This window comes from Artemia sp. Qi Xiang Cuo, chromosome 14, assembly GCF_049724085.1.
Source record: "Artemia sp. Qi Xiang Cuo chromosome 14, ASM4972408v1, whole genome shotgun sequence".
NCBI classification, from domain to species: domain Eukaryota; kingdom Metazoa; phylum Arthropoda; class Branchiopoda; order Anostraca; family Artemiidae; genus Artemia; species Artemia sp. Qi Xiang Cuo.
In genome coordinates this window covers 25,360,922-25,376,019 of record NC_142807.1, presented here as the reverse complement: position 1 = coordinate 25,376,019, position 15,098 = coordinate 25,360,922, and the positions used below count along the sequence as shown (strand labels likewise).

The window sequence follows — 15,098 nt, the reverse complement described above, 5'->3', positions numbered from 1 at the left end:
AAATCAGCAACGTTAAAAAAAAAAAAAAAATCAAGAAGAGTAAAACTAAATCAGAAAGATACAGAAAAAGTGATAAAAGACGTGGAAATGTAACAAAAATATTTACTGATTTAAGTTCCCATATGGGCAAAATGAAAAAACTTAGCCTCATTCTTTCGCTAACAGTTTACTTGATCCTCCTGGCTATTATTGCAAGAAACGATTTTTAACATCAAGCTAGAAGCCCTGAGAGGTCTGGTGAATTTTTTCTGATTGGTACATTGTATAAAAATTTCTATATTTCTTGGATTAAGCTCTAAAAACTAGGGCTTCAGCACCAAGTACTCTTAAACAAGCATTAAGGCTCCACAGCACTAAAGATTTAGTGCTCATAAAAAAGTCGTCTGAAAGCCGTCTAAGGCTCCCTTCTGATATTGCAAAACTCGTGCATTTCTATTTTCCTGACTGGAGTATACTTGGTTGGTCTGAGATCCCAACAATTACTTAGAATTTGATGACAAGTAGGTGCACACAAACCACTTTCACTGATTCATATAACCTTGCTAAACAACAACTGAATTACCAAGGATCCAACATTTTTTAATTCAACTTCAAATATCCCCTACTCCCGTTCTATAAGAAAGTAATCTAAAAACCTTCAATTACCAAGTTACCCATATTACTTTTTGAAATAAATATTAGTTATCATACTACGCTTCGCTTTTTTTTTATATTTCAAATTTTTTTTTTGTTCCATTCTCCTTTTCTTAATTTATTTTCATCTTAATTATCATTTAATTGTAAGCTTCATCTTTCTCACGACATAAAACAAAGTATTGCCATCTTTTCTTTAATTATGGCTATAAGCTTTGAAAAAAATCTTCGATTGTTAAAGAATGAAATATCCAAATCCGTTTCCTATTGCCTTAACAATATTTCTAACACCCACTAGCTCTTAATCAGTATTGCCACGTGACTTCGTAGTAACAGTAATGACAGTAATACGAGAAGAATGAAAAGATTACCTTCGTAGATAGGCTAGGAAACATACTGGAATAACTTTCACACCGAGAGTGAAACCAACTGATATAAAAAATGAAAACATGCACTTTTAAGCCCAAGTTTTCAAACATACGTAATTACGTTCAAAGACCCCACTGCGAGGCATGTCGTATGACAAAAAACGAGTTTCTTCTGTTTTTTCGGATTCACTACAAACGGTTAATTTTTTCTTCTTTGATTTAGCACTACTTGATTTTGTCTTTTCTCTCCGTTTTTCCCACTACTACTACTACTACTAACAACTCACCGCAGCACCAAGCCGCCAGAGGCCAACACAGCTACGCACGCTCCTCCTCCACCCCAATCTATTCAAAGCCTCCCTTTTTACATCCGCCCACGAAGTTCCCATTTCCTTTAAATCTTTATTTATGACGTCCTCCCACCCCAGACGAGGACGACCTACTTTCTGTTTAGCCCTAGACGGTTGGCTGTAAAGAACAATCTTCGGCAATCTGTCATCCTTCATCCGCAAAACGTGCCCTAGCCACCTCAACCTTTCTTTCATTATAACCCTAGAGAGCGGTATTGAACCACATTTTTCGTATAGCCTATTGTTTGAAATACGGTCAGTCAGCCGGGTACCCAGAACAATCCTTAAGCAATTTCTCTGGAAAACATCTAGCAAATCTTCATCCGCTTTTCGGAGTGCCCATGCTTCAGAGCCGTATTTGACCACTGTCATCACTGTAGCTTCTAATATTCTAACCTTGGTTTGCATACTTATATTCCTATTCTTTCAGACTTTTTTTTAACTGTGAAAAAACACCCTGAGCCTTGGCTATTCTACTTTTAACTTCTTCACTGCTCCCACCATCTTTACTAATAATACTACCAAGGTAAGTGAAACTGCCCATCTGATCAATCTTTTCATGACTCAACGTCACCTTTTCATCTTCACTTATTCCTAGCATTAGTGACTTAGTCTTCCTAACATTAATTTTCAAACCAATACTAGCACCCTGATCTCGTAAAACCTCTAAAATTTCATTCATTTTGCTCACACTTTCATCTAGGATGCTTAAATTATCAGCATAATCCAAGTCCAGGAGACTTTTTCCTCCCCATTTGATTCCGTGGTCTCCCATTGCCTTTCCTGTGCTCCTTAAAACAAAGTCCATCAAAACAATCCATATAAAGGGGGACAGAACACAACCCTGCTTAAGTCCTGATTTAATACAAAACCAGCTGCTAACCTCATTTCCTACCTTAACCGCAGCAGTGTTATTCTTGTACATAGCACTAATCACTTTAATGTATTTGTCTGGTATACCATACGGCTGAAAATAACCCCCGTCTTTCTTTGTTAATTTTCAAATGTATTTTCTCGTTTCTTCGTTTTTTACTGTTTGCTTTTATCTTTTCTCTCCGCTTTTCCCACTGGCTGAAAATAACCTTCGTCTTTCTTTGTTAATTTTTAAATGTATTTTCTCGTTTCTTCGTTTTTCACTATTTGCTTTTGTCTTTTCTCTCCGTTTTTCCCACTGGCTGAAAATAACCCTCGTCTGAACTTCAATGCACACAAACAATGTTTATCTAATAAAGCTAAATTGTGTAAGCTATCTGCCTTACCTATAATTTCTTTCAGGAAAAGCTGCTTCCTATAGGCAATTTCTAAAGCATACGGAGGGCAATATGGAAACAGAACATCTCGGGTATACTGCTGATCCGCGTACAAGTCGGCCAATAGATTATAAGTCACTACTCTGAGACTGTAAAAGATTAAAAATAAAACAAAACAAAAATGTTAACTGCAATTTAAAAAAAGGCACAAACGAATGAAGGGATGAACATATCTCGATTGTTACTTTCCTAGACTTCCTCCACCTTAATACTGAACCCTCCAATTATTAAGTTGATATCGCAAAGGCTAAAAGCAACAGAGCATGGGATACTGGCTCGAGAAAAATGGAAGCTCAAACACTCTTTCATGAGTTTAAAACGATTAAAAAGCTACTAGAGCTACTGATAATGAAGAGTTATGCGGTAGAACTGAAATATTGAAAAAAGTTTTAAGTTGGATGCATTAAAATTTGAATTTTTATTATAAGTCCCTTTCCTTTTGGATACCACCTGAAATCTTCAAAAAGTAAGCAGACTATTCTATTTTGACGCTATTTTTTCAGATATAAAGTATTTAGCACCAGATTTTAGAGCGTTCTTTACAAAAAGTTTTTTTTTTTATCAAAAATAAAACAGAAGAAAAAACGCCAAGATTTATTGTATTGTATTGAATTAACGACGCTTCTTGACTACTAAGGTCTTTACACCGGCCCTCGAGTGTGCTGCTATAGCTAGGTTTGATATCTGGATCTCGTATTACCAAGCTGAGGTCAAACCCACTGCGCCACCCCGGGACAATATTAAAATATACATTATTGCTTGCCAGCATTTATTTTTACTTAAGTTATTTTGGTTCATTTAGAAATTTGGCTCGGCAACGCTAGATGGCGTTTGGATCCTTTTTCAAGCGCAAATTTACAATCTCTCATACCCCTTGGCAAAGACCAACGGTGTGTTAAAAGCAGTAGAGTTATTGAAAAAATAATTAGAGTTCTTCTTTCCTTCTTTTCATTGTATTTTTTTTTTTATTTCTTCCAAACAGTGGTATTTGTTGTTATTGACAAAACAACAAAGTAAATTTATTGCAATACGTATTTTCAGATCAAAACTAGGTAATAAAACAAACGATAACAAACATCATAATCCTAAACTTGGCTATACCTTTGATTCAAGACATACAGTCATCAGGTATCGTAAATTTAAACGCATTCCATGTCGAAGCCTTCTTCGCTGCAGATCTAACGCCAAAATGACCTGGCAAGGTTACGATTGAAGTTTCAATTGAAAAAACTTAGATGAAGTGAGCTTTAATGCCATTTTTATGACGTTGAATAACGAGGCTTCTCTAAGACAATACCCACATAATATACAAGGCAAACACCCAAGACATCCTTGCGAAAATCTTGAAGTTTGAAAAACTTCCCAAGATATTTAACAAAAAAAGGATAACGACTCTCTAGGGTCATTGATGGAAAACAAGACGTCCAATGGATATTTAGGTTGCAGGTTTTTTTTTACTCTGACAGGAAGCAAGCCTTTCACCCCTCAGGCCCCATATTACCAAGCAGAGCATCAATCCACTGTGGGAGCACAGGGTTAATAATAATAATAATATATATACTTAATACACTTTACAAGGGTAATATTTATTATATATATATATATATATATATATATATATATATATATATATATATATATATATATATATATATATACATATACATATATACATATACATATATATATATATATATATATATATATATATATATATATATATATATATATATATATATATATATATATATATATATATATATATATATATATATATATATATATATATATATATATATATATATATATATATATATATGTGTGTGTATGTGTGTATATGTATATATATATATATATATATATATATATATATATATATATATATATATATATATATATATATATATATATATATATATATATATATATATATATATATATATATATATATATATATACATATATATATATACATATACATATATATATATATATATATATATATATATATATATATATATATATATATATATATATATATATATATACACTATCTTTATAAGTGAGCAACAATTGTGTATTTATGTATGTATGTATTTATTTTTTCTTGAAAATGGCTCCATATTTTTTCGTGAAAATTTGTATCCTGGGATATTCTGGCCTAAAAAACAATCTATATGGGTCAGAAGTTTGAGAAAATTCGTTAAGAGCCTTATTTTTGAAAAAAAAAAAAAATTGTGCGAGTGACGTAATTTTAAATACATGAGGATTGCAATGGCGTTGTCATACTTGTCACACTTATGTGGAAAAATTGAAGATTTTCATGCATGGAAAAGTTTACATTAAATTGCTTAAAGAGCAAAAAACTGGTAATTGCAAAAATATTTGCATATATTTTGACAAGGGATTACAACAATTCAAAAACCTTAAAATAAAAAAAAAACAAAAGTTTGAAGCTTAGTAGAAATCGTTGTTAGAACTCAGACTTGATTCAATAATCCAATATCATTGAAAAGGCCTCAGTATCAAAAGACATTAAATTGCGTAAAGAACAAAAAATTGGCAATTGCAAAAATATGTGTATACATTTCAACAAGGGATTACAACAACTTAAAAACCTTAAAAAGAAAACCAAAAGTTTGAAGCTTAGTAGAAATCGTTGTTAGAAAAACATCATTACCAAATTTGTTTTATTATAAGTATAAGCAATGTCTTTTTAAGACATGAAAAAAAAAGTTCAGTTCAGAATTGCTAAGGTTATAATGTAAACAGCAAAATATTTAAGGTGCCTGAGCAATAATTTTAATATTTTAATTCAACCTAGAAAATACCTGAAAATTTCAAAATTAGTTTGCTTTTTTGTTAGATAAAATCAACTCCCTACGTGATTAAGCTTACAGGTTTGAACGCAACCAAAACATAAAAATTTGGAAATATTACAAATGAAGATTCTCTATTTTGACAAGGGATTACAACAATTAAAAAACGTAAAAAAAGAAAACCAAAATTTAGAAGCTTAGTACATATCGTTGTTACAATTCGGACTAACTTCAATAATCAAATATCTTGAAAAGACAGTAATATATATATATATATATATATATATATATATATATATATATATATATATATATATATATATATATATATATATATATATATATATATATATATATATATATATATATATATATATATATATATATATATATATTTATATATATATATATATATATATATATATATATATATATATATATATATATATATATATATATATATATATATATATATATATATATATATATATATATATATATATATATATATATATATATATAGAACCATTGAAAAACCTTAAAAAAGAAAATCATAAGTTTGAAGCTTGGTAGATATCGTTGTTAGAAATGGGACTTACTTTAATAATCAAATATCTTTGAAAATACCCACGTATGAAAAGAGAGCAAATAGTCTCAAATTGTCTGCAGACTTGCTTTAATAATCAAATATCTTTGAAAAGACAACAAATTGTCTCAAATTGTCTGCGGTTAGAAGACAAGCGACAATGAGAATCCATATATAGAAGCCTGCCGCGTGACAAGTGCCGGTGCCCGGCGGCGAAGCCGCCGTGCTCCTGATACTATAATATAGAGTATGCATCAGTGGTTTCCAACTAATTTTGGGCCATGCCCCACCTAGGCATTTCTAAAATGCTGATCCCCCTTCCTGATATTTAGATTTTTTTATTCAAAATTTTAATTGCACGTCCTGCCCATGACCCACTAAAGTATTGCCACCCATGTTGGGAATCACGAGTATACAAGGACAAATGTGTCAATTAGATGGGATAATAATCATCAAAACAGACAAAGAGGAATATATTCTAATCACAGATAGATAAAATAGTTTGCCTTTTTTCTTGTCTTAAGACAAAGAAACGGTGAAAATACCCAACAGCTACGACTTTCAGATTGTGGATCTTTTTGAATATCTTTAATATGATTGAAATTTGGAATAAAGGTAAAAACTTTGCGGAGAGTGAGATCAATAATCGTCGATACAGAGCTCCTTCTAAGATTAAAGCAGCTTCAAAGAGGCGAAATCAGCACAAATTGTGCTTGGATGATATGTAAAGGAGACAATGGTTCAGCTAAAAGGTGTATTGCTGACACCTCGCGTGCAGTCATGAATTAATAGCCTCCAGATCAAGTGGTTCATTTACAATAACTAATTTGAAAAACTTTTTAAAAAGTTTTTAAAATTAATTTCTGTTCGTTTTTTATTGACTAAATAAATAAAAAAAAATTTTCAACTGAAAGTAAGGAGCAACATTAAAACTCAAAACGAAAAGAAATTGTTCAGTATATAAAGGGGTTGCCCCCTCACCGATACCTTGCTCTTTACGCTAAAGTTTGACTGTTTTCACAATTTTTTAAGAAAAACTCCTGAAAAACAACGGCCGTTTAATTAGAAACGGAAGCTATTCTAATAGTCCTAAAAGATTTAGCGTGAACAGAAAAGTATTGAGGAGGAAGGAAACCCCTTTATATTCCGAACAATATTGGCTTGCTTTGACTTTTACCATTGCTCTTCACTTTAAATTAAAAACAAACACTTTTCTTTTTCATTTCATAATAAATCCAGTAAACATAGGAGCAACTGCTAATACGGCCAAAATGATGGTCTGTAGAGTTGAATTTAGCTCTAAAATAAATTACACAAAATTATAAAACCAGTTAGACAATGGAAAAACATTAGAAAATTAAAATCAAATGAAAAAATTGTATCTAAGAAACTGGAAAATAGGTTTTGAGTACTCAAGCAAGAAAAAAAAAATATTCTAATATGTTCCCCATACTTTGATGTATAACGGAGTATCTATAAGTGCACCAACTTGCATTAATGGCTGTCAATCGAAGCACCGGGTTCATTCACTCAATACTTTGCCATTTCGAAATGACTAGTCAGCCCATGGTTTGTATAATCACTTGTTTAACTTCAAATATCACTACGTAATCATTATATGGGTGCTAGGGAAAAATCTGAATACGTTTGGTTTTGGAATAAAAAAATAAAAAAGATCTTCATAATTTCATCTTTTTAAAAATCCAAAACGTCTAGATCCCCCCCCCCCCTTACCCCAAAAAAGCCAGAGAATATTGCTCAAAACTGTAACCGATGAAAACAAAGAGAAAATACCCAAACTGTTTTGCTTCAACGAGCACATCGAAGATTCTTTTTAGAGATAAGCTTTTAAATTTTTCTAAAGGAATTTCTTTTTCAGGGTTTAAATAAGAAAATCTGTAAACATTACAGTATGCAGCACAAAGACAGACCTGGAGAGGGGGAGGGGGGTCTCAAACAATATTCCAGCAAATAAGTTCTAGGCTGTTCGAAAAACTTATTGTACTTTCAAATGAAAACAACTTCCAATATTTCTTTTAAAATATTAAAACTATTCGAACATTAGCTGAAAAAAAACATTTTAATTAAGCGTGTTATTAATTTTTGATATTTTTCGGAGGAAGAAACTTCAATTTCAAGTACTGAGTAAAATATATCAATTATTTGTAAAAAACAATTGAGTATAAACATATGAGTAACATCTGCAATATCTCTTATTCAGTTTCATTTTTGGTCAACAAATAAGGAGAAATTTCCGTTTCGAGTAAAAACGTTATAGGTTATTTGGAAAAAAATTGTGCTGACAAAAAATGTGTGATATTTGACTTCTTTTAAGGTTTCAGTTATTATGGAATAAAGAACGAGTTTCGAGCAAATCAGTTCTAGGCTTTTCGATGAACCCAGTACATTTTATAGTGAAATTAATATATAATATTTCTTGTTTTCAATTTTTCTTTTGTACCGACATTGAGGAAAAAACTTCCTTTTCAAGCGAGAGCAAGAGAGCACAGTTATTTTGAGTCAAATGGGCGTACTGCCTATATGATGAATTAACGAAATTAGATGACGTCATATTCACAAAAATATATTACAAACTAATTACAACCACTGTTCAAGAGAAAAAATGACGTCACATTCTCTTCACATTCACACATAAGATAGGATGACGTCATATTAAAAAGAAAGCAATACTCATAAAAGTAATGCTCACGTCACTTCAGTTTTTTACGATCCGTAGAAGAGAAAGGTGATAGTCAGATAGAAGTACAACAACACATTCAACATTAATATTTTATACATCCCTTTTTAAGGTCCTCTTTTGAGTAAACATGGAGGAAGTAACTTCCGTTTCAATTAAGTTATGAATTATTTAAAAAAAAACTTCAGGGTTTTAACAAATATTCGAAATTTCATTTTCAGATTCTCTTTTAAGTCAACACAGAGCAAGAAACTTCCGATTCGAGTATGTAAGTAACAAATTACTTGAAAAAAAACTTTAGGTTTAGCGTCTAGCTAATACTTGAAATTTCCCTTTTCATTGGGCGAATTTCCGCGCCGCAATCATAATTAAGGATGATTGATTTTTTGGACTGGGATTTGTTCCATGCCGCCGAAATAAAAAAAAAAGTGGGGGAGGGCAATAGTAATTTTTGTTGCGCGTTTGTAAAATAATTAGTTATATGTAGGTCTACTCGAGAGTTGAATCAAAAATGCGCAGGATGTAATATATCTTACCCGAATTGAATGCTGATTTAATTCTATACAATAAAACATTTAGGAATCTTGAAATTAATGTGTATTGTTCGTTGTGATAACCACCAGTATTATAGTGGTAGGCCACAACACCACTGGCATGGTAATATACGGGTGTCACCACTTATTGGAGGGGAAAGCCTCGGCCCCAAATTATAATATGATGCCCGTGTCTACCACACCGTTTCTGCAAATATCGGGTTTGGTACTACCCTTTTTACAGTATACCCTGTCCCAGGGTATGATAATGTGATCAAGCGGTCAAATGGTCACTTTCTAAAGCCAAATGTACCCTCCTTGGGTTAAGGCCAGAAAATCTCTAACTCTCTCGTTGGAGGTAACAAACCCCCTGTCAATATAATAATAACGGTATCTCGTAGCTCTATTCCTACCCTGCCTGAGTTACAGAAACTAGTACACAGTTTGTAGAAAATACCTTACTTGTATTCTTCCAAAAGGGTCACAATAATCCCACAAAAATATATCTCCCCGAACGGGGTCTAAACGCAGACTAAAAAAATAATAATAATAGGTACAGCAACTGTTCATAGGGGTGGACCTTCGCTTGGCCCAGCCAATCATCTCAATCCCCATTTAAACCCAATTCTACCTTCCCAGCCTATTATTCACTGACTCAAACCAGGAAGTACAAAATGGAATTTAGTTCAAAGCTTACTTATTGCAAAATAACTATCGCTTAGCAACGATACTTTTAAATTGTCATGGCAAATTATACTATAGGCATATCTAAGCAAATGTAATTAGAACGAAAACAGGTTATTTATCTGAAAGGAAAAGAAACAGGGGTGGAACCCCAACACCTCCCCCCGTAAGATAAATGACCGCCCGCGGGCTACCTTGGTCCACCCTTACAAACATAAACACATAAGTTCAACTTTACAAAATCCACTTGCCTTCTCTCGTCCACCAGTGTCTGTGCTACTACTTCCACCGCTTGGCTCTGGATCGGTCGCCATCGACACGTCTCTACTTTAGGACCATCATGGTCTAAATCGTATAGCATCCACATTAGGTTTTGAAAGTTGAAGTCTCCAAGATTCGTAGACAATGATTGTGCGCAGCACAATCAAAAACAAAAAATTTTCTAGCTCTCACGAATTTACATTTGAGAGGAGAAAAGAATCAGTTTCTGGTCCATATGATAATGCCAGCCATCATGAAAAATTGGCTGCACTAGCCTATTAATTTCCATCTGTGGAAACAACCCCACATCTCAATCAAAAAGTAAATTGCCCCTTGACATAATTTCAAATAATCTAAGGCCGACCATGTAAAGGCCTTTGAAAACGATGAATTGCCTTTTTTCTGGGTTCCCTCCCCTGGGATAATTAAATGAAGAATATGCGTTGATGCTAATTGAAGATGAAACTCCTATACTGAATATGGTTTTCCGGAAATAATTGTCGATTCTCATGAAGAATAACAGCTATGAATAGGGTTACTGGACAAAGGTTTAGGTGAAGTATAAGGTGAGTGGGAGAGAGAATCCCCCCAAGACTCCATATTAGAGAGGTAAGACCTTGGTAAAAGGACCGGACCTTGTCTACCTATTGTGCGTTGAGGGAAATAGATATTTTTCGCGACATCCGGCAGAGGATTTCCCTACAGGGCTTTCTCTCCCTCATAAAGGACCGAAGTATCTTTTTGAGTTGATAATACTAATATCAGATTCCTTTCAAGTTTTTCCCATCCGAATTGACATTCAATATCTCCTAACTTTCCCCCAACCTCTTGTAGGTCATTCATCTCTATTTTGTAATCCTCTCGTTTTATTCCCCATGGGTCCTTGACCTCTTTCCCCCCTATTATTTATGGTATCAAGGCACAGCCCATCCAACATTTTATTTTTTCCCTATTATTTATGTTATCAAGGCACAGCCCATCCAACATTTTTTTATTTTTCGCCACTGCAGGCTGAATCTCCGAATTTTGTCTCTTTTTTACACTCCTCTTTTTATCTCTACTTTCCTCAATTATGGCATTTGTGCAAAATAATAAATCATCGTTAAATCTGATTTTGACTCTAGTGTCCACCATCTTTGACTGCATTGCTTCATTGTAACTCCTTTTAATATCTCTTTTCTCTCTTTTTCTTCTCTTTATTTTTACTGCAGATACAAATATTTCGTTATCAAATAGAAACTGAACTCCGACATTTGGTTTTTCACATTCTACTAAAATTTCTTGAACCTTGCGAGGAAAAGTGCATACAGTAAATTTCGTTTCATTGTTCTCGGGCAAAATCAGTGTTTCATTTTGGCAAACATTTTTCCGCATCTCAGATTCGTTAAAAGTGTTCTCAAGATTTCCATTTTCTGGAAATTTGGATTTCCGATATCCGATATTTCCAAAGTCTCTTCTTGCAAATATATCCACTGCAAGAGTAGGCACTAAGCCTATTTTTATTGCTTTTCTTTGGATTCTACCGTTGTTCCTTGCAATTTCTATTTTAACCCAAGCAGACGGGCATGGGTGCTTGTCTCCATTATAACATACTGTTGTAATATTATTTTTATGGTCTATTTCCGTCTTTTTAATTAGGTCCATTAGCACAAAAGTTTGCTAACTCCCTCAGTCAATTACCATTTCGGTCAATTTTCCGTTTAATGTTCCTTCTATTTTATGTGATTTCACAAACTCGTCAATATTTCCTTCATTATGTGCTATAGCCCAATTTGTTCTTTTCTAGGTTACTTTCTCATCTTTATTATGGCAATTTTTAGAAAAAGGCTCCGAGGAATCAATTTTTACCAGATTATCATCATTTTGATTATCAAGCATTTATTTTTTCCGACAGGGTGGCACAGCCTCCCAATTTGTTTTATGGACCGGTCCACCTCCCCCGGTAGTCAACGGAGTAGCATGATTTTCCGTTTTAGCATTTAATGTGTAATAAATGTCTGATAATATCTTACCCATTGACATTCCCTTATGTGCTTCCATTTTTTCCATACGAGCCTGATGATAAATTTCATTTGCTTGTCTATCTTTTTTCAATTTTGTCCATACGGGCCTGATGAAGTATTTCATTGGTTTGACTATCTTTTTCAATTTTGTCCATACGGGCCTGATGAAGTATTTTATTTGCTTGACTATCTTTTTCAATTTGATCTATCTCATCCTGTAATTTTTTCATATACTCTAGGTGCTTTCTTTCGGATACCTCTTCTATTTGTTCCCTTTCTTTTCTATCTCTCTCTCTTTCTTGATTATCTCTCTCTCTTTCTTTTCTATCTTCCTCCTCTTTGGCTATTCTTTCTTCCTTTCTCTCTTTCATGTAATTTAATAAATATTTTGTCATATCTACATGAGTACTTTTTCGTGAACCCCTGCTGGATCTCGATTCAAAACTGCTCCTTCTATTCGGACTACTTTGATTCCGTCTGTCGTTATTTCTTCTTAATTCATTTTCTGAATCTGTTTGTTCTCTATCCGTATTGTCTCTTTCTTTATAGGCTACTCTAGCCTTTCCGTCCTCTTTTTATTCTTTCTAATTTCATCTCTCTCAGCCAGCATTTTCCCCCCATACTCTCGTTGCTATCTCGCAAAGGCCTCCACACTAGCCTTACTTTCTGTTTTCATACTTTTTCTATCGGCTTCCCACGCCCTTCTCGGTCTTGACTTAATCTTATCTCTATCCGACATCATTCAAAATTCCATTAACTTCAAATTACCTCTTTAGTCTAAATGAAAATTCTTTTATCCATGTAACTTCCGGTCTCTCGCGAAAAATTGCTGCGTGTCAATTAGCCTTATATTTTTGCATACTAATTAGTTCCGCGATATATTGATCCGTAAATTTTTCTATTATGATCTAACAAGGCACAGCCCATAATAGATCTTCATAATTCTATTAATTGATTCGGTATTTTATTTTCTCTATATGTAACCACAATAGGCTACTCTTGTAGGCTAAATTACTTGTCTCTTCGAAAACGCGGAATTCTTTTACTATCAGGTTTACTGATAGGAGCTTTTGTTGCTGCCACCAATGTTCGTTGTGATAACCACCAGTATTATAGTGGTAGGCCACAACGCCACTGGCGTGGTAATATACGGGTGTCACCACTTATTGGAGGGAAAGCCCCGGCCCCAAATTATAATGTGATGCCCGTGTCTACCACACCGTTTCTGCAAATATCGGGTTTGGTACTACCCTATTTACAGTATACCCTGTCCCAGGGTATAATAACGCAATCGAGTGGTCAAATGGCCACTTTCTAAAGCAAAATGTACCCGCCTTGGATTACGGCTAGAAAATCTCTAACTCTCTCGTTGGAGGTAACAAACCCTCCTGTCAATATAATAATGACGGTATCTCGTAGCTTTATTCCAACCCTGCCTGGGTTACGGAAACTAGTATACAGTTTGTAGAAAATGCCTTACTTGTATTCTTCCGAAAGGGTCACAATAATGACACAAAAATATATCTCCCCGAACAAGGTCTAAACGCAGACTAAAAAAAATAATAATAATAGGTACAGCAACTGTTCATAGGGGTGGACCTTTGCTTGGCCCAGCCAATTATCTCAATCCCCATTCAAACCCAATTCTACCTTCCCGGCCTATTATTCAATGACTCAAACCAGGAAGTACAAAATAGAATTTAGTTCAAAGCTTACTTATTGCAAAACAAATATCGCTTAGCAACGAGACTTTTAAATTGTTACTGCAAATTATACTACAGGCAAATCTAAGCAAATGTAATTAGAACGAAAACAGGTCATTTATCTGAAAGGAAAAGAAACAGGGGTGGAACCCCAACATGTATGAATATATTTTCTCATAGATTTTGTTTGATATTTCTTGCTCGTGAAGGATGATCAAAATTTATACTTTTATACAGATATCTGCAGTACAAACCAACAAGAGCATATCCAGTATTTTTGTTTCGGGGGGGGGGGGTAGGTTTAAAAACACATAAAAAATTTGTTTATATGTATGTTGTTACGTTTTCACGAGTCGGATAAAACGTCCAGGGTGAAAGTTCAAACCCAGTAACCCCCGTCCCCCAACTGAATGAGGCTTTGAAATCCACACTATCTGACTTGGAAGTAGCTTGCTAGCATATCTCAACCAAAATTGTTTGATATTAGCCAACAACTGACTAAAGTTTGACTGAACTAAAAGTATCTCCATTCAATGGGGTAAACACAAACTTTTGTGGATGCACATTATATGAAGGCTGGCTACTTTGCAAGCCTAATATGGTAAATTTTGCTGGTTTTTTTACATTATTTAGCTTGGTAACAAGTGAAAACACTACTCAACAGATGGGTCAATTTAATTGATTTTGAATGAGCACCTCTAGTCTTCTATAACCTTATGAACTGTTACCAATACGGGTTTAATTTTAGGGTTTTAGCAAAGGACAGATATTTAAAATATCCTTTTCCGGTTTTCTTTTGAGTCAACACAGAAACAGAAATTTAAAATTCGAGTTAATATTAATGTAAAACTAGTATACTCATTTTAAGTTAAAAATCGTTTCAGAACAACAATAGTGCTTTAGCAGATGACTAACACTCGATAATTCTCTTGTTCAGACTCTTTTAACTCAACGTGAGGAAGAACCCTTTTTTATCGAGCAATTAAGTTATAAATCATTTGAAAAACAACTTTGAACAAAATTAATTTCTCTATTCGCGTTCGTTGTTGAGTCAATACAGAGACAGAAACTTCAATCTTGAGTAATTACAACTACTAACAACTCACCGCACCACCAAGCCGCCTGGGGCCAACCCAGCTACGCAAGCTCC

At 33.6% G+C, this 15,098-nt stretch overlaps 1 protein-coding gene across 3 annotated transcripts in view; it reads right to left on the bottom strand.

Moving 5' to 3' along the window:
- Positions 1–15,098, bottom strand: part of LOC148944303 (2',5'-phosphodiesterase 12) — a 104,263-nt gene that overhangs the window by 34,022 nt on the left and 55,143 nt on the right. For all 3 annotated transcript variants that reach the window (XM_089100772.1, XM_089100771.1, XM_089100773.1), the window contains exon 4: positions 2,611–2,750. In XM_089100772.1, the coding sequence (XP_088956898.1) occupies positions 2,611–2,750 (140 nt within the window). The remainder of the gene's footprint in view (positions 1–2,610; positions 2,751–15,098) is intronic.